We start from the raw sequence: 22,545 nt of genomic DNA on the forward strand, positions 1-22,545 counted from the left end.
ACATTTCTGGTAAAGATTTGATAACATTGTAAAATTCACTTAAGTCTATGTCTGTGTGAAAATACTGTAGTGTATGTGTGTAGTGCAAATTGGGCATACATGTTGGGCATCCTCACTCACCACCCTGAGTGAAACGCAATGCCTGCCCTTCAAGACTATGACATTTGTGTATTATTGTGTTTAGAAGAAAATGTGTGATGCAAGTAGCTAAATTCTAGTTAAGTCAGTAAGCATAATATGATTACAAGAAACTGTAATATGTTACTGTGAAATGTGATAAGATTACTGCAATGTCCTGCTTTGTACCTCGTTACCCCCCAAGGCTTAATATGGGCTAGGAGATGCACGCCATTTCCTGCACCTTTCTGATCTGTGGATAGCTTGATGGCTATGTCTGGTAGTGTTCATCGACTGACCGGCCTATGAATGGTCTGAGGGTGCTCAGCACTCTTGTCCTTATCTGATCCTTTGGTGAGTGGAGTAAGGGGGTCTGTAGATAAGACGGACCTGGAGGGGCTCATTGACACCTGCCCCTATCTGATCTCTTGTGAGAATGTGATGTGGAGGTTTTGTGCTGACTGTCACTGTGTTATTGAATTGCCGTGCTATCGTTGTTGAGAGTGCACGATGAGGGCACCAGGATTGCTTACTGATTCCTGGCCTTGTCTTGTGCGTATTTATCAACATGCGGTTGGCCGAGAGGGCTCATCATCTTATCTGATACATATGAGGGTGGATCTCTCCAGTCTGGCTGGGGCTGCCCTGGGGTGCTCATTGACTCCCAATGTTTTCTGTTGTGTGTGTGCTGGTTGGTGGTAACTCATCATCTCCTACACGTCTGCTCTTCTCTTTCTGTGTAAGGAGTAAAAAGGCATTCCTATTCGGAAGGACACATGTCTGTCTAGGGTGGCAGCACATTGATGTAGTGAAGGGTCACAGCGGGGGCCTGGCACATCACAAGAATGACAGAGTCACCGGTTTACAATTTCACTGATCTCTCTGTTTATTACTTTTTTTGCATGGTACAAAAAAATAAGATGGAAAACAGTTTCTTGAATATTGGGGAAAAACACGGTAGCAACTGTATAGAGAAGAACACAAATAAGAATTTATAAAAATATAAAAAAAAAAAAAGAAAAGCCAAATATCCTGCGGTCAGTGTGCAAACAGTTTATACAAACAGAAAAACCAACTCTCTTTATAGCATTTCCTGATAAATTATTTAAATAGCATTTATCTACACAATTATGAGATCTCTTACACATAGCAAAGATAAAATTAACAAATAATTTATTTTTAAAAAATGGCATATTCAAAACTTTAACACAGCATGGCAGTTAACAGTTTCCAACACTGCTTCCTTATTGGAGCTACATATCTTTTAACGTTTTCTGCAAAAATAATATAATATTTAACTATTTACAGCATTTTATGTATATGTATATACTACAGTAGCTGAAATGGATTTGACCGAGGTCATCTGCTTCGAATTCCATTGGGTATTCATTTTTTATGATATAAAGTTAATGAGGTAATACTTGTACATCAAAGTTTCCCTTTTCACTTTTTCTGTTTGTCTTTTTAATTTCTTTTGAAGAAGTGGAGACGAGCCATTGTGTGGCCCACCACCAGCCTGCTCTATCAGGCTCATATTTCCAGTTTTTACTCTAGGGGCAGGAGGAAAAAAAAAAAACATGGGCCAAACTATCAAAGAAGAAGAAAGAAAAACAAATCTAAGCTACATCTTAACATCCATAAACAACACCGTTAATAAATAATTATTTACAATCTTACATAACACAGAATATTATCATCTCACAAGAAATCTGGCAGGGATAGTCTTCCGCTTCTCATTGGGATTCTCCTCCCTCACCCCCATGAGTGTCCTTCACACGATGTGGGTTTTAAAAAAAAAAATACATCAGTGCCACACCACCATCACCTAATGGTTAAGCTGCCAGCTGGAAGGGTGACCCCCACACAGCCATCTCTCTCCTTTTTCTACTTCATCACAGAAGTAGAACCAATGGCACCGTAGTCTGATCATCTCATCTACTGACATAATCCACTGTGTGAGTTTTTGAAGTGGCCAGAACAGATTGACTTTCAAGTGGTGGGTGTGTGATCTTCTCTCAGAAACTATACACATTATAACAAGAGTGCACAATCCCTTGTCACAGTTCTCGCAATCAAGTCCCAAGGGTGGCATTGACCCTGTCTCTTCTACTCAGTAAAACAAATATACTGCTTACTGTATCCTTGACGGTTCTTTGACTATTCAGCCAAAAACAAATAGTCCACAGCAGATATGAAATTGTTCATTTTTATAAAATTAAAAAAATTATATATTAATACTTCCTTGAGACCCCCATTCAGCCAAGTGCAAGAGTCGATGAAATTTTTTTCAGGTAAGGCCAAGAGAAGGTCTTAGAAGAAGAAAGGTCATTTACTGGCTTGAAGAAAAATAAAAAGAAGGATTCTCATCCTCCTTCTGAAGGAGCCATGGGCTCAGCATCCGTCTGGATCATCTCGATGTCAGGTTACCAAAAAGGTGAGTCTCATTTTCTGTTCCATGAATGTCTATTGCAATAGTAAATATAATAAACGTATTGGTCCCGGCTGGTTTTTTTTTTTTTTTTTTTTTTTTTTTAACTTTTTTATATATATATTCATATGTAATATATGAAAAAGGTGCAAATTCCAAGCAGTCTTCCTCAGACCAATTTATGTATCTGAAAGGAAAGGGAATAGAAAATTAGGGACATGGATGCCTTTCCGTATAACCAAAAGCACTTAAGGTTAAAAACAAAATCTTTTTGGATTACCAACAATCTGACATGCACAATGGAAAGACAGGGACATTATTCAGGATTAAGTGTATAATTTCATTTTAAAATTAAATCGCAATTCGATTTTTAGAAAAAAAAAAACAGGCTTTTAACTTGTATCCATCTAAGCAGGATCTCAAACAAACACCAAAATCAAGACTCAAGCAAAGGGTAATACCAGGCAGAAACAAATGATTGAAAAGTAAAATGAAAAAGTTGAAACCAAAAATGTAGTTTCTGGGGGATTCCTACTCAGGCCAGAGCTCAGGTTCCTAATCTGATAAAATAAGAGGCCTCATTTTTTTGAACAAATAAACCTGATTTTCTGTTCTTTAGTTTAATAGTTCACTTTTGGACATAGACACAGAGTTTCTCTCTGCACCACTGAAATTGTTTTTACACTGAATGAAGTCATTCTTTACTGAAATACTGTACATAAATGGTGTCTATGACTGCAGATGGGAACCAAGAAATAAAGGAGGTGAACATAATAAACCAAAATAACTGTTAAAATATAATTTGATTCATCAGATCCAAATTCTGACAATAAGGAGAAGCACGGATTCCACATAGTAATGGAATTTAATGCTCCACCAGTTCATTGTGTGACCTTGAGTGAGGGTTACTAGCAGAGGTGCCCAGTACTGCCTGAGGTGGAAACAAATCCTGGTGTGGTTACTAATTCACCAGGGAAGGAAAAATTTACACCGTCAAGTTAAAATTTCATTGACTAAACCCAACACTGGGAGCAACTTTGGAAACCAGTTGCTTTTCCAAAAAACACCTCTTAGAGGCACTTCCCTGAAAAATGCACATGTGCAGTTACTGAGTAGGGGGATTTTCAGAATGAAACATGACCTTTCCTCTCCCATACAAATGGTACATAATTTGTCAGAAACAGTTTTAAAGGTGTGAATATCAGATAAAAACCGAAAGTCACATTTAGCTTTATATATTATAAGATTAATTAGGAAAAAGTGCTCTCCTAGAAAAGGGCATTAAATGGTGATATATAATGTTATCCTCTCACCTCTACATTCATATTTGAGGTCTGAGAAGTAAACCATTTCTTGGGAGAACACAAACAGTCCTAACCGTCCTCCAGCATAGGTCTTATCGTAGATGGATCCAGAATCAGCCATGATTTTTTTGCCTTCATACATGACAACTCTATAATAAAAGAAAGAGTGAGGTTAAATAAGGAATGTGTCAGAATTAAACTTCTTTCATGGATATTTTAATACAGTAGTAGCACTTGCCTAATGTGTCCTGTCTTTGGTCTGTGAGTAAGGTGCCATCTGTAGGCAGTGAAGTCTTTCCAGCCAATGTTGCGGGGATCGTGCCATAAAGTGCGTACCTGAGGACAGAGATGGCATAACTATTAGATTAAGACATTCCCGGTGGTGTTAATACCTCAACAAAAATGCCAGAGTGGCAGACTTAAAGATTGTATTTTTCATATGCTAATTTTGTGCTGTACCTGTCCTAGAGTGTCTCCCGTGTGCCACAGAGCGTTTCTCAGGTGTTCCCCAGGTCCTGTTGTTGAGTTGACAACTTTGATTGACAGGCCAGAGTAGCCCTGAGCTTTGGTTGGTGTGTCTGACCAGTAGGTCTGTGTAATTTGTTTCCACATGACCACATAAAAACGGGCGCTAGACTGATAACCAAAAACAAAGCCTGCATAGTCATCATCTCTATCGGTGTTGATGAAGAATGTTCCACTGAAATCCACAGCATTGAATTCATCGAAACCTAAGGGGGAAAAAAATCATTCATCACACCTCACATCAATGTTGAACTAGTAAAAACATACTTGTGATCTTACGATAGTGGAAGAACTTGTTTTCTTAAACTAACCACATTCAAGCTAGGGTGCAGAGACAGCATCACACCCTGTGCTACCAGTGATGCTAACCACCAGGCTGCAGCATTTGTCTAGTTTGGTGCATGCCTCTGGTCTATGCTGGGGCCTGCAAGGACATGTCAACCCAATCTTGTACTCATTTAGGAATTGTGGTATCACCTCTTATCTGCCCATGATAAAACGGACCTCAGTTAATTCTTAAGTCTTCATGTCTTCATGCTTTCTTGCCACTACCTTCTGTGATGCCTTTTTTTGCTGTTTCCTGAAATTCTACCCTGCTTAAAGCATTCACTTTTTCAGCAGCATTTTAAGAACTGGCAGAAAGGGTGTCCATTTGCAATTGCTTGAGATATAAGTTGCATAGTTCTTTTTTCGATTTAGATTTTTGCTTATTCCACCATCTCTTAACTTTTCTATGGCCTTCTTCAGTGTTTATACTCGTATGACACAGGTTGAGATGAAGAATGCAATGATAGCAAGATTTTTGGGGTGCGACCAGCAATGCCAATAAATAAGGACTTGACATGTTTTCACTTACCAACAGCGATTCCTGGGTCGCAGTTTACAGTCTGCACCAATTCCTTGCCCTGATGTCGTACCACCCAGTTAGGATCAATCTGTGATGTTCCTTTGGGATCAAGAGGAACCATCTGGAATTTTCTGAAATCAGTCTCACTGATGTCAAAGTTTTCTGGGCACACGTCATAGATGTCGAGCACTTTATCCTGGTCAAAGTCATCTTTACAAGCATCGCCACGACCATCCCCTGCAAAACAGTAGAAATAACATTTAGCTGTTAAGTCTCCTCCTCCTACCAGTCATTTTGCTTCCTACCAAACCTGTGTAAGAATCCTTTCTTACCATCGGAGTCTAACTGGTCAGGGTTGAAGGCCAACCTGCAGTTGTCCTTGTCGTCTGGAATGCCATCATTATCGTCATCATAATCACAAGCATCACCCTTCCCATCTTTATCATGGTCAGCTTGATTGGCATTTGGAATATAAGGGCAGTTGTCAAGATTGTTTTGGTGGCCATCCTCATCGATGTCTTGATTGCTGTCACATTTGTCGCCAACAAGGTCAGAGTCTGAGTCGATCTTAAATAAAATAAGGAAAGTCTCACCCTTGGCTGTCAAGTTGTAGCATCAGTGTTTCAAAATGGCTGACAAGATTTTGATAGATAAATGCAAGGTATTCAATGTGATATTCACCTTATATCATTTATAAAGTGGCAGTATTGTTAGAGACTTGTTACAAAATATTTGTTAATAATTCCGTATAAGTGGAGTGCTGCAAGTTAGGAGTTTAATGTACTAGTGTGAGTGGAGGAAAATAGTTTACAAAAAAATAGTCTTCTTAAAAGCCTGTCATATGGGGACTAGGGAAAGGATTTTTCTGTCGACGTATGCCTACTGTGACCTGGTTAGAGTCAGCAAGAGAACACCAGGACTCATCTGCCTGTGCAAAAGGGAAGGATCTGATTTGGGTGGAGAGAAGGGGGTGCTAATAAATTCCTAACAAAAGGCTGCATTCCACCCAAGGATTAAATAACTGCACAGGTGTGCACCATTTTGGCTGGTGTAGAATACAATCTGCATGACCGTGCCTTTCAACGACTTTAATTTTCTGCATTCAGCCATGTGATTAAAATGGGTCATATCTTCTATAAGAAAAACCTGTCATTCCTCCTCTCCCCATTATAGATTTCCATGTAACTGAGCTAAGCATCCACTTGAATGAGGCATCCAATGGCCGCATAAAGTGATAGGCGTGCTTGATGATGGAACAAACACAGGGGGAACAGTGAATTGTGCCTGGATTTTTTTCCCCAACTTTGGCTTTGTCAACAATTTATAAGTGTTGGATCCAAAATACCTGATCTGGGTTGTGTTCCAAGGGGCAGTTGTCGCACTGGTCTCCAACTCCATCCAAGTCTGTGTCTCTTTGGTCAACGTTGTACACATATGGGCAGTTGTCTTTCTCATTCAGAATGCCTGTCGAAATAAAGAGAATCCAGTCAACACTTATTCTGGATAGGCACTCCTACAACAGTACCATGACTGATGACATTAGTAATGTAAAAATAGGAGGATTCAAGGGAATCAGAGAAACTATAAAAGATGCAACAATTTAGTATCTAAGGGACAATAAAGCCTACCTATAGCTGTGAGCATGTCAATGAATCGAAACTGACAAACGTAGTACTGTGTAGGTTCTGATAACCCATAAAATGGCACTGTGGCAGGAATATTAAGCGAGGAGCTACATGTTTGTGGCCAATGAGGCCCACAAATTCAGTGCCACCGGCTATTAAATTCACAACTAAAATAATGCAACAAACAATGGCATTAGGCAACACACAAACCATATCCATTTTCGTTTGAATCCAACCACAAATTTACCATCCCACCTGTCCTACAATGCAGTCTGAATAATGCTAGAAGCCATGTAAGTGCTACCCTTGACACAATTTAAGTATTGTGAAGTGAAAGCCCCAAGGTGAATCGCACTGACTTTGCGTCACAAAATCCCCATTCTCTGCCACAACGGAAACACACATTGGTTAGTTGACTTATTTAATATCAATATGTGTGGCAAGTGCTAGGAAACTGATCTTGAATAGCCCTTTACTTCAACTTCTAGTTTCAGGGTGGTACACAAGAATTTATATACAAGGGTTAGGACCATGTAGTTAGCACTCTTCTCTAAGTTATGGGGCAGTCAAAATGTGGTGCCATCTAGTAGACGACAGTTGCCTGCATACATACTGTAGAAACTTGTAAACCAAAATTCGAGTTTTGAATCAGCGTGGTATAATATGGCTCTGACTTCATAACCAGGGATGTACCAAATTGAACTAGACCAAAAAAAAAAAAATCAGAGTCCATATTGTGGAACATTAGTCTTCTCTCCAAGTTGCCCATCACATGCCTTTCTCTAGCAAGAGGAGACTTTTTCTAGAATGTGTCCCTGAATTTTTTGTCCCCAGTCTACTTAAATTAGATAAACATTTGTCACTTACCATCCCCGTCAATATCCACAGCACAAGCATCTCCCTCGCCATTGTTGTCTGTGTCCACCTGATCTGGGTTGTGATTGTATGGGCAGTTGTCACAGCGGTCACCAACATCATCCCGATCGTAGTCATATTGCCGTGGGTTGTAAACAAACTGGCAGTTATCCTGAATACAAGGAGAAACACAAGCGGACTTTGAGTAATTCAACATTCAGTTTGATGACAAATGTCCGGGTAAGGAAGCATTGCATATCGATGTTGATAACCTTGATCATTTGAGAAAAACGGCAAAAAAGAATTTTCTAGAAATGGATGGCTTTGTCCGACAGTTTCAACGACCACCTTCTCAGTAAGTTTTCACATTTACACCAGCACGACACTTGTCAATGTAGAAGGGACTAAAATATTAAGTCTTACCCTATCATCTGGAACGCTATCGTTATCATCATCATTGTCACAGGCGTCACCAGTGCCATCTTTATCAAAATCTTCCTGTCCAGAATTGGGAAGGTTGGGACAGTTATCCTGTAAATTAAACGTTTTCATTAATCATCCATTTTAACATCAAGAACCGTGCAAAAGATAGCCTAAAAAATAAGGCCATTCAGCTCATCAAGGTCATTTGGTGAGCCAACAGCCAGAAAAGATGTGAAGACCCACTTTATTTTTCTCTTTTGTACCCTTTTCCAATTTTTCTTTTATTATCCTTGAGTTCTTTCTCAGATCTTAAAGCCCCTTCAAGACTAAGCAAACCAGCTCTTTATTAACATAATTGTTCTAGGAAGGCCTGTCCCGTTTTGTTGTCCCACTTTGACATAAATCCCCACCTCCAATTTCTGTTGCCATACATGTGACCTGAATCACTCATTTGTACCTTTTTACAGTGATAGGTGGCATTTTCCACACACTCGAGATCCTCGTTTGGCCACCCATCCAGGTCAGTGTCTTCTCCACAAATGTATCCGTTACCGGCAAACCCTGGCTTGCACTCGCACCGGAACATGGGGTCGGTGTAATGACCCAGGTAGATGCAGCGTGCGTTCTTGTTGCAGTCATGGGTTCCATCATTGCAAGGGTTACGAGGCTTGCAAACCTGCAAGTGACAGAGAGGGAGAATGTAAACTTTGATGCATCCTTAGGAAAAAAAAAAAAAACGTCCTGGATCTAGCGAGTAGGATGCTACAAGAGCTGTCTAATTCTCTGAAAATCAGGTGTGGAGTAACTGAATAATCTGTTCCATTATGCCACACCGTGAGGGTTCATTTTTGTGCCCTAGGATTTGCAAGAGACCAGTGTGGTCATAGAACATGGCATGCACCTTCCACTTTAATGTGCCCCCTCTTCAAAACAGGAGAGGGTCTTGAATGAGGGATTAGTTGTAAACATAAAGGAAGGAGACATCCAGTAGGCATGGCTGGGCTGTGAATAGATCCCCGTAACTGGGCATGATCCCTGGATCTAAGCAATGCTCTTTACTTTGTTCACATTTATATAGTTATGTCAATGTTTACATTATTTAGTAGAAAATAAAGAGTCATTTCTGTGCAATTGCTGGGGCAGAGCTCAAGTGAACATATAAAAAGAAGGAGCCACCAGACTTGCCTGCTTTTTAGAGGTGGCGTCCTCAACTCCCCTCCCAAATGGCTGCGAGCCTGTGAAGCGTGGAGGGCAGGGCAAACAGTTGTAGCCGGGCTCCGTGTTTTCACACCTGTGGACACCGTTGAATACAAAGCAGGCATCGGGCACTTCTTTACACTGAAAAGACCCAAAAAAAAAAAATAATCAAACGTTTCATTGTCACTGTATGCGTTACTAAGGAAGGTGGAAATAATAGAGCTAAATGGACAGATGGACACGAGCCATCCCAAAAACGTACTTCATCAATATCGGTGCAGTGTATGCCATTGCCATGGTAACCTGTTGGGCAAGAGCCGCACTTCCAGGATCCATCAGGAAAGCTGGTGCATTGTGTGCCAGCAAAACAGGGGTTGGACAGACAGCCATCTGAGAAGAAATAAAGCGCTCATGAGTCCCTGCCAGACTTCTAATTAGAAAGGAGGCACAGTCATTTCTCTTGGTGCGAGTCCAAAATTAAAAAAATAAATAAAAAAGTGCTACCATCTAAGACTGAGCAACTCTTTACACACACAAACTATCAGTGATAATGTTGCTCCATTGTGTTTACTCGCAGGTCTAAAAGCAGCCAATGCCTAGCAAAAAGAGAACTCACCGATTGGACAGTCTTTCTTGTTGCAGAGCTGCGTATTGGCAGGCTCCCCGATGCATTCTTTGCCCCCGTACTTGGGTGCTGGATCGTTGCATAGCCGAGTCCTCCTCTGAACACCACCCCCACAGGTCACAGTACAGGTATCCCAGAGTGACCAGGGGCCCCATTTACCATTAACTGGAGAAAGCAAGGAAAGGAAAAGAGACCCGTAAGTAAGTTCAGGCTTCAAACAGGTTATAAAGTCATGATGTCCGCATGGGTTTGGTTCCAGGCACTCTGGGAAAGACAAGCAGATTCACTGACGACTGTAAACTGGCACCTTCTGAGCAGGAGTATGTTCATGAGTGGGCCCTGAAGCTGGCACCCAATCCTGCTGTACATATCGCGATATATCATTTCATATCACAATATATTGTATTGTTTCATATCACAATATAGCCTATTATAACTCTTCAAACAGGGCTAAGTGGCAGAATTCTTTCAAGTTAATGGTGAATCGCGTATTCAAGAACATTAAGAAATTAAGGGATAGAGCATTTAGCACTGAGGCTTGAAGCACTTCTTTTCACAAAGTTCTTATACGATTAAAAACTTCCTAATTAGCATACGGTAACATTCCATATTGTATTCCGAATAAGCATGTTTGGAACTTGATGACAAGATTGCATTAAATGCAGCAGACATTATAATAATACCAGTACGTTCACTTTCTCAAGTTCTCTACGGGGTCATTTGGAGTTAGGGAATATCCTAAAAGCACATGCGACCAGGGTTCCTGTCACATTGGCACAATTTTATAATGCCAGTTAGCCAAGTAGGATGTAGTAGGACTATGCAGAACATGCAGACTTCATCCAGTGATTCAACTGGTGTCCACTTATTGCAGGGAATTAAATGAAGTGTTATAGAGAGCCGAGGCCGAGTTGGGGTCTATCAGAGCAGCAGCTGGCACACAGGACATCTGCCATATTATGTCATTTGTCTGTTTACCTGCTTTGTCTAATTCAGGTTTGGGGGAGGGTCAGAGCCCATCTCAGCAGCACTTGGTTCAAAGCAGGCTGTTCCAGTACATCACAGGACCCACTCCTGCACATACTCCACATGGGCCCCCAATTACAACTGCCAGCTGAACCCCAGGCCAGGGCCATGTTTTGTGGGGCATGATCAGACTGAGTTACAAAAACTATAAATCATAAATGATTCCAGATATAAAGCCACAAGTCAGACTGAAACATGGACCGGCCAGGCACCCTGTGCATTTTTGTGTATTTTTCAGTCATGGATGGGGTTTGTTTTCTACATCTTGTCACTTGGGCCTTTGGGATCAAAACCCCCGAACTGTGACCCCAAGTAAAAGATGGCATCAGCTTACTTGGGCATGGGTCCTTCTGGCATTTCTCTGTCTGTCTGCCTTCTCCTTCACATTCCTTGCCGCCCATCTGTGGTGTGGGAGAGTTGCACAGGCGTATGCGAGTTATGACTCCGGAGCCGCAGGACACAGAGCACGATGACCAAGGGGACCAGTGGCTCCACTGCCCATCCTGCTTGACTGAAGAAGGGAGAAAGACAACAGAACTGTCAGCATTGCTCAAGGTGGCTTCAAAATCCTGGGTTTGAGAAGCTGTTTGAGTTGTAGCTACATCTATAAATGGCAGTCCTGAACATGAAGGTAGACCACCATTATGGCAGTCTGCTAGTTTTCTTCTGGAGGGCAACTTACATCTCTTGTCACATTCCTGAATATAGCAGTCGCGCGTCTGGACAGACGTCCCCTCGCAGTTGTTGTTGATGCGGTCACACGAGCGGCCACGCTGTTGAATTCCTCGTCCACAGGTCACGGAGCAGTGAGTCCATTCTGACCATGGAGACCAGCCATCTTCTGGGGAGTCGCTCACTGTGAGGACAGAAAAACAAACTTTAACAAAGTGCCTTTCACCATCGTTGAACACCCACCATTAAGGGTTTCATAATTTGGTGCTAGCAAAAGATGACATGATTGCTTGGGGTTGGAGTGTCAGTGTGAGGACCGATGCTAGAAGAAGGCTGATTAAGGGATGGAGGCCTTGGATGCTCTTAAGAAGTCAGGACAGGCCAAAAAAGTTGCAACTAGGATAGCTGACCAACCATCATCCTGACCACAAGACGCTGGCGAGAGCACCAAGTGGGGCACCTATCAAAAACCTCATAATTAGGTTCATCATCAAGAAGTGTCCAGTTTCCTATAGCACCTTTCCTCATGCCCATTGTTGAGGGCCTGTTTTGGCGGTACAAGCACATGTATTGTATAACCATTTTATTACGGCTAGTGAAATTCTCATCTTCATCACATAGCATCCATTCAAGGCTGCAATGCTCACAGATCAAGTTTAACTTATCAAAAAACTTAGAAAATGAGCAGAGAGCCATTTTGAACTGTACTGCAACAGGGGTGGCATTGTGCTTGCTGCCAGCTGTACCTGCTTTCACATACATTCATTTTTTTCCTCCAATTTGGAGTCGCCGTGGGACCATTCCTGGCAGCACTGGGTGGATTGCCAGTCCACACACAGGGCAGTCCGAAATCACCGACCAGCACGTCTTTAAATGGTTGCTTTCAGAGGTAATCCCACAATTAGAATTTAGTTTATTGATATTTTATCGTCTGAGACCCCGCAGTGCAAATGTCTGGTTCATCCTCTGCAGAATCATCATGTGACACAGAAGCAGAACCAGTTGCCTAGTGGTAATGAAGCTGTTCACTGCAGAGACGTGAGTATTTGTGTGTAGCACCCTTCATTAGGAGCAATCCTCATAAAGCACTTAGCATTGGAGATGAAAGTCGTCGGTGAATTTGGCTATCTAGCACCTTTCATCACTTGGCAAGGCGGGCAGACGAGTGGGCAATTGGCTCAGGGTGGGATGTTGAGCCAGCACTGACTTCATGGTTTCTGCTCCTCCAGAGTCACACGACCCGCCTGTGGAGCTTCCAAATAAGTCAGCATTTGACATTTTACAGACTTTCTGACTCGGCTTCAACTATTTATTTTCAAAATCCACTTACTTCTGAACTTTGTTTTGGAATTCTTATATAGTTTGGGCAGATTTACAAGGAAGATAGTGAGGTGAACCAAGAATTAAATGCCACCGTCTTCCTCCCACGACCCACGAGGAGTATCACCCAGAGGCCGTCTGGCTTTGCTGCCTACTTTGCTCATCGTCGGCCGTGCACAGAAAGCGTAACTCTCGGATGTTTGCCCACCGTTGTCATGGACATTGCTCTCTCTCCTGGGTTTTGATGTTTCGCAGAACACTGAATTATTGCGGGGTCGTTGGCAACAGCCACATTCTCATCAGAGGCCTGCCATCACTCACTCGGACCATGCGAGTTTCTTCATCTATCTTACTGTCTACAAATACGGCTTCCTATTCCAAACAAACACCATCTGCCTGCTTGGATGGGTGCCACTTGCACTTCTGAGGAAAGCTGACTAAGGCCGTTGGCAGGCATCCCAGCAGGCCTGCACTTTCACCTAAACATTACTTCCTTCAGCCCTGGAGTTTTTAAACAACAGAACCAAGTAAAAATGTACTTACAAGTACCACATCGCGGGCAGCACTCGCCATCAGGCACCGTGGCATTGGCGCAGGGCATCAGAGGGCAGGAGATTTCATGACACACAATTGCAGAGTTCTGTGTGCAAAATAAAATGAGGAGACACATTCAGTACTGAGGGCCTGTGGACAGCTCATGTCAGCACGGAGATGAAGGCGCTGACTCACCACTGCCCTCCGGCTTTGTGGCCATAGCTGGCAGCGGCATTTCTATTAAACAGTGAGAATCCATCTGGCTGTATAGCAACAAAGAATGTTATCTGTGTTTGTTAAGGGCAGCAACAAGACACCATCACTTTGTGAAAGGTAGTTTGGGAGTACACCTGAGCAGAACTGCTAACCACCAACTGCTATGCTAGACAGCAAAGCATTTATGTGGCTCTGTATCCAGTCGCTCGTCTTTCATTCTCTTCACTTCTGTGGCACTGCCACCTGCACACTACTCAGAGCCCACAGGTTTGTACCAGGATAGTAAACTTTAGCCTGCTTAATCCACTTATGGGTTTAATGGCAGCTGAGTTGGCTGGCGGAGCTGAGCACTAAATGGAATGAACCCTTTGGTGGGTCACCCCTCACAAGTTAGAGTAACAGCTGTATGGGTGGGCTATATTGCACCCTTTAGTCACTTACTGGTGCAGAAGGCAGAGGTTATGGAGTAATGGAAGCACTACAGGTAGTCATTGTTTTGTAAGTCTCAATTAAGGTTGTGTTATGTAAGAGTAACAGACTAACTGATGCACTACAGCAAATCCAGAGGTGGCCTTTTAGAAGGGAAGACATGATGTCAGTGGTTGCTGTACTCGTTTGATTATCACATATTGGTTAGAAACAGCAAGAAAGCCAATGTTAAAGTCTTCTTACATGGCAGATACACAATAGCAACAACAGGTAACTGGTTATAGATTTACTAGCTGTTCCTCTCCAGGGTGAGTTGAAATCTAAGTAACCAACATGAACTTCAACGTATATGGCATTAACATTGCACTGCACCATCTATTGGAATGTATCTTGTAATGCATATAGTAATAAATTGCATTGCACTTTTCATTCCAACAAATGACACCTCACAAATATGTGTCTGATATATGCCATTTGGTATGGGATTCGTAAAATCAGTGTTAATATCTGTGATGAGCACTCTGTTAGAATGACAATTGTAATGCACATCTCTGCTATATGCTATTTGGTATGGGATTTGTAAAAGCAGTGTTAATGTTTGTGATGTACCATCTGTTGGAATGACATAGCCACTGGATGCGTACAGAGACAGTCACACATACAATTATCCTTTTATTAAGGTGGATATGTTTTAGATAGATAGATAGATAGATAGATAGATAGATAGATAGATAGATAGATAGATAGATAGATAGATACTTTATTAATCCCAAGGGGAAATTCACATTTTATAGTATCATTATTGCCACTTGTAGAGAGTGCAGTAACAGTTTACAGAGTAGGAGATCTAAGGGTTTACCAGAGCCCTTCCATCACCCGTGTATTGCTAAGTAACAGTACTAGATGTTAAGGTTTTTGTTTCATGGCATTAGCTGAATAATATGAGGGTAAGTCCCTAACTATCTGCACTTCTGTGATGATTAGGCCCGTGTTTGTGTTGGCTGTACAGCATTTCCCTCACACACGTGAGCAGACAGTAAGGTTGCGCCCTGAATCAGTCAGTTTCTTTTGTTGTTTTCTAAGAGTACATATGACTGTTCTGCTCTCCATCTGCACCAAAGAAAACCAGTGATCTGCTAATTATGGCCCAAAGGTGTGCCAGGGGCCAAAATTCTTGGACTTGTGTTGTCATCACTAGTGGACGTGGGCAGTTGCCCCGCTCCTTCTTCATGTTTAACACTTGTCCAACTATTTTTCAACATCTCAGTCCATCCATAAACACTCCATTGTGGTAAAACACGGTCTCCATACTGTGCAGACAGCCTTCTGTGGATTTTGGCCACTAGTACACCTTCAGACCATAGAAAGCGGATCACTGCTCGCTGCTCTTTTTTGGTGCAAACGGAGGGCAGAGTGTCCACATGTACTCCTTGAAAACAACAATGGTGATCGAGGGCAAAACATTACCACAGTGACCACAGACATGTCATGTTTTAATTTGTGTGTGGGGGGGAATTATCCCAAAAGTGTGGGGAGTTATGGACGTACCCTCGGACATTCTTGTTTATCATGGCTTCATAGAGTGGCCAAGTCTTTTGTGTTGCTTGGACATCCAAGTCAGAATTTCACTGTACATGTGATGTTGACGACTTATGACTACAGCCTACCCATAGGTAACCCTTCAGAAACATCACGTGTTGATATGTGGCCTGTGTTAAAAGTCTCGCTTGGTTGTAGTAAGTGCCTTACAGATGCACCATGGGTAGCCCTGTGCCTGCTTTATAGCTTTACTAATCCTGTGTACAATTGATATGCGGGAGCTTTAAGTAGCCGCTACTGTAACGGGGGCTTTGTAGTTCTTATTAATACCAGACAAAGCCGTGGAGGTCTCATTACATAGCAGTAACTAACTAGATGATTACCCCTAGGGGTCCCCTTTATAAATTGTCACCAGTCCTTTTGGGTCACCAGTGCACCTTACAGTGCGTTCATGCCATTGGACTGGGGGTTAGCAACTATAGACAAGTCACAAGGAGAACACAGGACCACCACATAGTGAAAGGTCTGGAAGCCGAGCCCAAGTCTCTGAGCACTGTGCCACCATGCCCTCCCCGATCTAATCGGGTAGGGTTAGGGTTATTAATTATCAACGTTATGTGCAGCGGTTGCCTCTGCAAAGCGCTCTCTGGCTTCCTCTGCAAAGCTAGGGCCACACGGTGTAATAATCCTGTGATGATCCTTCATTGTAAAACACCTTTTGGAAAAGCTGCGCTTTCCCCTCCAGATGTGGCAGAAGCAGTCCCCCCTGGCCAAAGGGGTTCATATAAAAGTAAATTGATCCCAGATGCTGGTGTGGCTGAGCCCGGGGGCACACACAAGCCTACCTGGCACGTGCACTCAGTGCAGTTGTCAACTTTCCACTCGTCCCTCTCCTTATGGAATACTCCGTTGTGGATGCAGGCGCCGGATTCAAAGTTGAATTTCTTTTGGATCAGCTCATTCTCCTTAGTCTGAAAGCAGAGTAGAATATCTGAATTAATGTGCTGAATTTCCAGATGTTTCTCAGACGGTGGCCATGACTTCTTTAAAGCCCTTCTCTGTCTCGCCACCTCAGGCTCATCTGCTTGGAATGGCAAACTAAAAGAAAACACTGGAGCCCACCCTACCCCCCAAAAAACAAAATAATTAGATGAGTGTGCACAATGACACACTTGTGCGCTTTCACAAATGGTGTGTCTAAAAATAGGTCCACGTCATGCTTACCAGTTTGTGGATGTTGTCTGCCAGCTGGTTGACAACGACCCGCAGTCCTTGGAGCTCCTTAAACATGGTGGCCAGTTCATCGCAGGAGAAGCCGCACACATTCTGGATGTCTGTTGACACAAAAGCTCTGATTAGGACAAAAGATGTCTTGGCACTGCCACTTCATAAGGCCAGTCTTTAAATACAACACGGGGCGACCACGTCTGTCTGATAAAATGCAAAGGCCGGTGCTGGCGAGGGTGCCATCCTGAACACACCATGCAGGTAGTGCCGCACATGCTAATCTACCAACAGTAGTGGATACAACAGAGAACCAGCTCTGGGAGGGATGCCAGTCAAGCTGGGTGCCACTGGATGTGACTTAATAAAACCTCCCGCTGTCAGGCTTTAATAATCAGACTGGCCAAATTCTCAAGCAGGGTGCCATAAGCATAGCAGACACCAAAAGTGAGCTGAAGAACCAGCACCTTTGAGTGAGAAGAACTCGAAAATGGGGCAGCGGTGGCAGAGAAACAGTCGTATCAGTCAGACAGACGCAGGGTCCAAGTTTGACTAGTGTACCCGTCCTTGAGCAGAGACTGTACCTTTAGCTTTGTGGCCAATGAAGTCGGTCCTTATCGCTGGACTTGACCCATTAACTGGATTATCCAAAGTGATGGTGTCAGTGAGAGCTGAAAGGAAAGGAAGAATTTAACAACATTAATGACACTTCTTATAAGAAGGACCCTCAGCTGACATGACAGCTATGTACTTGAGCAGGAATCGCCTGTGCTAAGACTTTAGCATACACATGAACACAAGAAACTGGACGAACGAGAGGAGACCATTCACTCCATCAAGCTCATTTGTTTAGCTAAAAGCACCTCTGGGGGTCTTTTCTGCCCACTGCTATCAGGCAATTGAGTGCTTCCTCCGATGTCCCGACTAAATACTCTTTAATGTTCAAACAGAGTCAACGTGAGGGTCTTGTTAAGCAGAAGTGAGAAACCGATGCCCTTTAGGCAGCCCTTATTCTTAAGTGTCCTCGGTGCTTGGCAAATCTTATTAAAGCCGTATGAAGTGTTTAAGGTCGGGTTACAGTTCGACAATTGAGTAATCGATGTGCACAACCCGACACAGCCTTCAGAATGGAGATGTCAGTGTTTGCCGCAGCACTTCTGTGAAGCACGTACTGCTAAAGCCAATGTGAAGGTTTTGTCATGTAGCAGTAAGGGACAACTCTATGGACCTGAGGTAGTCTGTGTCATCGGCACTTGGCAGGTCTGATTAACGCCATACACAGTGTCTGAGGTCGGGTTACACGGACACAATGGAGTCATTGAAGCACTGCAGCACACCCAGAGCTGACCCTTTGGAAATGGGGGGGTGTCGGGCTTTGCTGTAGCCCTTCTCTTAATCACGTATTGCTATGTGGCAGCAAGAAACCCAACGTGTAGGACTTACTGGAATGCGAGATGTGACTCACAGATGTGTCCGACCTCAAGTGGGCTTCATTTATCGCTGCTCAGCTTGCACTCAAGTTTTATTCAACTTGCAATGGTATTGTCTCCCTGCGTCTGTGATAAACTTCTTCATAAGTTCATACGTGATTTCTACAGGACGGTTGAAGTTCCAGGCAGTGTGTGTAGCGGTTAGGTGTATTTGGACTTGAAGCCCTGAGGTTGTGGGTGCAAATCCCACTACTGATACTCTGTGACCCTGAGCAAGTCACACCACCCGCCAGTGCTCCAAACGAGACACAAAAACACAAAAGAAATGACACCAAGTGTTGTTAGTCGCCTTGGATAAACGTGTCGCCTAATAAGTAAATGTAATATAACAGTTTCAGTTAAGAGTTAAACAGATAAAATCCATCCTGTCCTATTTCATGGTTTGTAAAACAAGTGCAAAGCGTCATTTGCTGCAAGCTCTCATAAAGCCCCCAAATGTCTAAGTGCCGCTAATGACTTTATGCCAATGTCTGGTCGCATACTTGTGGAGATTGTTATTTGGTTTGGGGCGCCATTACTAGCCGCCTTCTCTTTCCGAGCGCTCGCCTGCTACAGTAGCCCAGCCAGCCGCTCGGACGCTTCCCTTTCCTCAGAAGCACCTGCCATCAGACAGACGCGGAGTCACTCACATCTCGCGCAGCCTTTGTTTCTCAGAATCGCCTCCAGCGTGGTCCCAAACACAAAGCGCACGTTCTGCAGCACCCCCTGCGGACAGAGCAGAAAGAGGGCGCTCGTGAGCGGCGTGGCCGGCCTTGGACCCCCGGCTCGGTCGGCTCACGTCGGCCCCGCGTCTTACCAGGAAGTTGGTGATGGCGCCTTTCGCCACTCGCAGTCTGGCGAAGCTCGGCAAGTCCTGCGAGAGGATCTGCTGAATGGAGACGTCCATCTCCGCCGTGTCCACCTTATCGCAGCCCAGGTAGAGCTGCGCCCAGTCTTCCTGGATGAAGAGGGTGATGTTGACCCACTGGCCGGTGGCGAATCGGGCGTTCTCCAGCGACACCACCTGCTGCTTGTCCTCCGTGGAGTAAACAATATCCAGCGTCTCCGCCTTGCCGTTGGACACGATCTCGAAAACTTGCCCCGTGCCATCCGTCTTCTCCACCGACAGCAGGCTGCCCCGCGACTTCTTCGCCTGCTTGAAGGTGGCCATGAAAATGAATCCCCTTTCGGCCCTAATGTCCTCCAGCAGGTCCCTGAAGGTGCCCTCGGGGACGGGGGGGATCAGGTTCGGGTTGAGAGTCTTGTAAGCCGGGCTGTTGGGGTCCAGCCCTTTGACCAGCGCGACCCCGTGGTTCTTGCGGGACACCCGCGTGATCTCGAACAGGTCAAAGACCCCATTGTCGTCTCCGCTTTCTGCAATCACGAAATTGGGAGGGGGGGGGGGGGGGGGGGGGGGGCAGTGAGAGAGAGAGAGAAACAGAAAGAAATGAGAAACGGACCGGTGGGCGCCTCAATTAGTGACGAGAGCGACCGCAATCAGGAGAAGAATGTCATTAGAGGCGACGACAGCTCACCTGCGACTCTGGCTCCTTCGCAGAAGACGAGCATGAAAAGTAGAAAGAGACCCTCCGACAAACTCATCCTAGTAAGTGGCCTGGGATGGAGGAAAGCAGTCAAAGTTTTATCATCCGTGCATATGGGAATGTCATTCGAACTGCTTATGAATAAAAGTGAACAGTGTGACACATAAAATTATACACTGATATGCCAATTCTCGCTCTCTCTGTATATATATATATATAGAGAGAGAGAGAGAGAGAGCCCTAATACACGAAAAGGCTCGAAATCAAATGTACAATAAACACTAAAAGTAACGCGAATGTTAACTGTTCATAAATAAAAGTGAATAGTAATATGACACATAAACACACACATAAATATGTCAATACTCTGTCTCTCTTGCTACACATTTATATAAACACACCCATACATACACGTGGTGGGTTTACAATGATCCAGAATCAGAATATCTTTATTCTCATTGTAACAAATACAACGAAATTACGTGCAGTCCCTGCAGTGTCAAAATATAAATAAATATAATTTAAAAAGGATAAGAAGAAATAAGGTAGAACACAAACATTCAGCATAAGACCTTAATTGCACATGAACACTATTACACAAGATGTCATCTATTGCACTGCTGCATTGGAGGTGATTAGGTGGCATTCAGTGCCCTGATACCAACAGGGAAGAAACTATTATTCAGTCTATTTGTCTTTGTTTTGATGCTACTCTATCTTTTGCCTGATGGCAACAGTTGGAACATGTCGTGAGCAGGGTGATATAAAAGACTTGCAGGTTAGGATTATTACAATAGCTTTAATAATGGCTCAGTGCACTTAGTTACAATCTCTTAAGTGCTCAAATTGCCAGCCTTCATTATTTACACATTCTAGTCTACTTGCTACACTCAAGCTCACTTTATTAATAATAATACGACAAATACTAATAACCAATATTCGAACTAGTGTGGTGCTGGGTTGTCACCTTTAAATAATACAACAATTAATAAGTAAATCAAAATACAAGAATAAACTGTTTCGTGTACTCACAACTGTGAACCTGCATTTGTCCACCCCTGTTTATATAGACACCCAGAATACACACAAAGGCTCGCAGCCAAATGTACGATAAACACTAAAAGTCTTAAACTTAAGGACATTTCACCGACTCGTTCTCACTCTTCTTATGCCCCTGAAATGGGTGTTCTTGTCGAATGAAAGAAGTCCATTATTCCCAGTAAAAAACTAACGGAATTCCTCATCCTGCGTCGCTCCGATTTTTTTTTTTTTTTTTGCCACCCCGTCTTTCTCACATTCACTTTACGGCTCTTATTTATAAATGTAAAGTTGGTGCTTTGCCCCCTTAGACAAAGCTGGCACTTCTATGGGTGCCCTTACACGTAATGCTATGCAATTGCAACAACCAGTCCTCGCCAGCAGGTACAGTTCCACTTACCTGAGTCAAAAGTAATAAAGCAGCAACTCCAAAAGGGGAAAACAAACACGTATACAATAAAAGAAGAAAAAAAGAAATGAAGTCCTAGTCCCGCGGTGCCAAGTTTCTGTCTTGAGCGCGAGTCTTTCCCTCTTCTGAGACACAGTTTTAAAATTCGTTAAGACACTTTAATAATAAATCTTTTCAGTCCAGCTCCTTATTTTATTCTACTTTATTTTTCCTCCCTCAGTTTTCCTCTATCCAAAGCCCTGATGCTCCGGCTTAACTCTGAGCGCTTTGGACTTTGTCCGCTTTAAATACAGTTCGACATTCCGAGGAATGCGCCGCGGCCAATGAGAGCGCGCCTGGCCGGAAGTGGGCACGACTCGCTCGGGTTACCTCACAACGGGCAGGCCGGCGGGCGGGCGGCAGCACGAAAGACGCGCGTATATGGGGCGGGGGGCGCATTCCTCAGATAAAATTCCATAAGCAGACTTTTGAGCGCACACCCACCCCTCCTTGTAAAATTTCGGGAAATGAGACAGGACATCATTTTCTATATTTGGTAGGTGATAATAAAAGAGCTGAAACATCCAGACATCGACTGTCTAGAAACGATAGGAAAGACGCGCTCCATTCCCGAAAACTTGAAAAAAGTGTTCCCAATAACCTGACATTTTTTATACTTTTGATAGAGATACTAATGCATTAATTCTGTATTTAGTATCTTTGTCAATTCTATGCTTGCATTTACACCTGAGAACTTGTCACGGTGCTCTCTGCACTCAGTGAAGCCCGCTATATAAAAAGGAACTGAATTTCCCAAAGATTTCAGTTTCTTCCTTTTGGGGAAAGAAAAAAAGGCGATTCTCTGTTTGCTCTGGCCATAGTGAAGACCTCCACTTTTAAGAGATCACTCACTTCGGGGCGACGAGAGAACACCGAGCGCTGGTGCGCTTTGACGGGCACAGTCCGCTAGGGGGCGTTGTGAGCTCGTGAGTCGGAGAAAGTAACTTAGCTGCGACCCCCTCCCTCCACCTGAAGACGGCCGACGCGCATTCTTTCCACTCAGCAGTTCCATCCAACCAGTCTAAACAGCAACGAGTGGCTGAGCAGAGAAGTCGAAAGGACCGTCGCCGCAGCAGTGAAAGTCTCTGTCAGATGTGAATGGAACGGCTCGTTTGAACTTCACACGGAGGGCTGAATCGT

The 22,545-nt window shown here is 43.6% G+C and overlaps 1 protein-coding gene across 1 annotated transcript; it reads right to left on the minus strand.

Moving 5' to 3' along the window:
• Positions 1–978: 978 nt before the first annotated feature.
• Positions 979–21,632, minus strand: thbs1b (thrombospondin 1b). Its single transcript, XM_028821433.2, has 23 exons — positions 21,358–21,632; positions 19,911–19,990; positions 19,193–19,749; positions 19,026–19,101; positions 17,491–17,577; positions 16,907–17,016; positions 16,528–16,653; positions 13,508–13,604; positions 11,655–11,828; positions 11,307–11,483; positions 9,938–10,111; positions 9,584–9,711; positions 9,310–9,462; positions 8,582–8,800; positions 8,125–8,232; positions 7,714–7,873; positions 6,567–6,685; positions 5,554–5,788; positions 5,231–5,458; positions 4,309–4,580; positions 4,088–4,185; positions 3,859–3,998; positions 979–2,732 (listed from the first exon to the last, which is right to left on the minus strand). Exons 2-23 carry the CDS (start codon positions 19,975–19,977, stop codon positions 2,725–2,727), a joined length of 3,513 nt encoding a protein of 1,170 aa, XP_028677266.2. The 5' UTR covers positions 19,978–19,990; positions 21,358–21,632; the 3' UTR covers positions 979–2,724.
• Between the last annotated feature and the right edge of the window lie 913 nt (positions 21,633–22,545).

Source organism: Erpetoichthys calabaricus, chromosome 16 (genome assembly GCF_900747795.2).
Source record: "Erpetoichthys calabaricus chromosome 16, fErpCal1.3, whole genome shotgun sequence".
NCBI classification, from domain to species: Eukaryota; Metazoa; Chordata; class Cladistia; order Polypteriformes; family Polypteridae; genus Erpetoichthys; species Erpetoichthys calabaricus.

Bases quoted from the DNA above. Each gene is read 5' to 3' on its own strand.
- thbs1b (XM_028821433.2), bottom strand. From the start codon at position 19,977: ATGAGTTTGTCGGAGGGTCTCTTTCTACTTTTCATGCTCGTCTTCTGC. The intron at 5,789-6,566 runs GTATTTTGGATC...ATTTTATTTAAG, and splicing joins TGGAACACAACCCAGATCAG to ATCGACTCAGACTCTGACCT. The intron at 3,999-4,087 runs GCAAGTGCTACT...CTTTTATTATAG, and splicing joins CCAAAGACAGGACACATTAG to AGTTGTCATGTATGAAGGCA.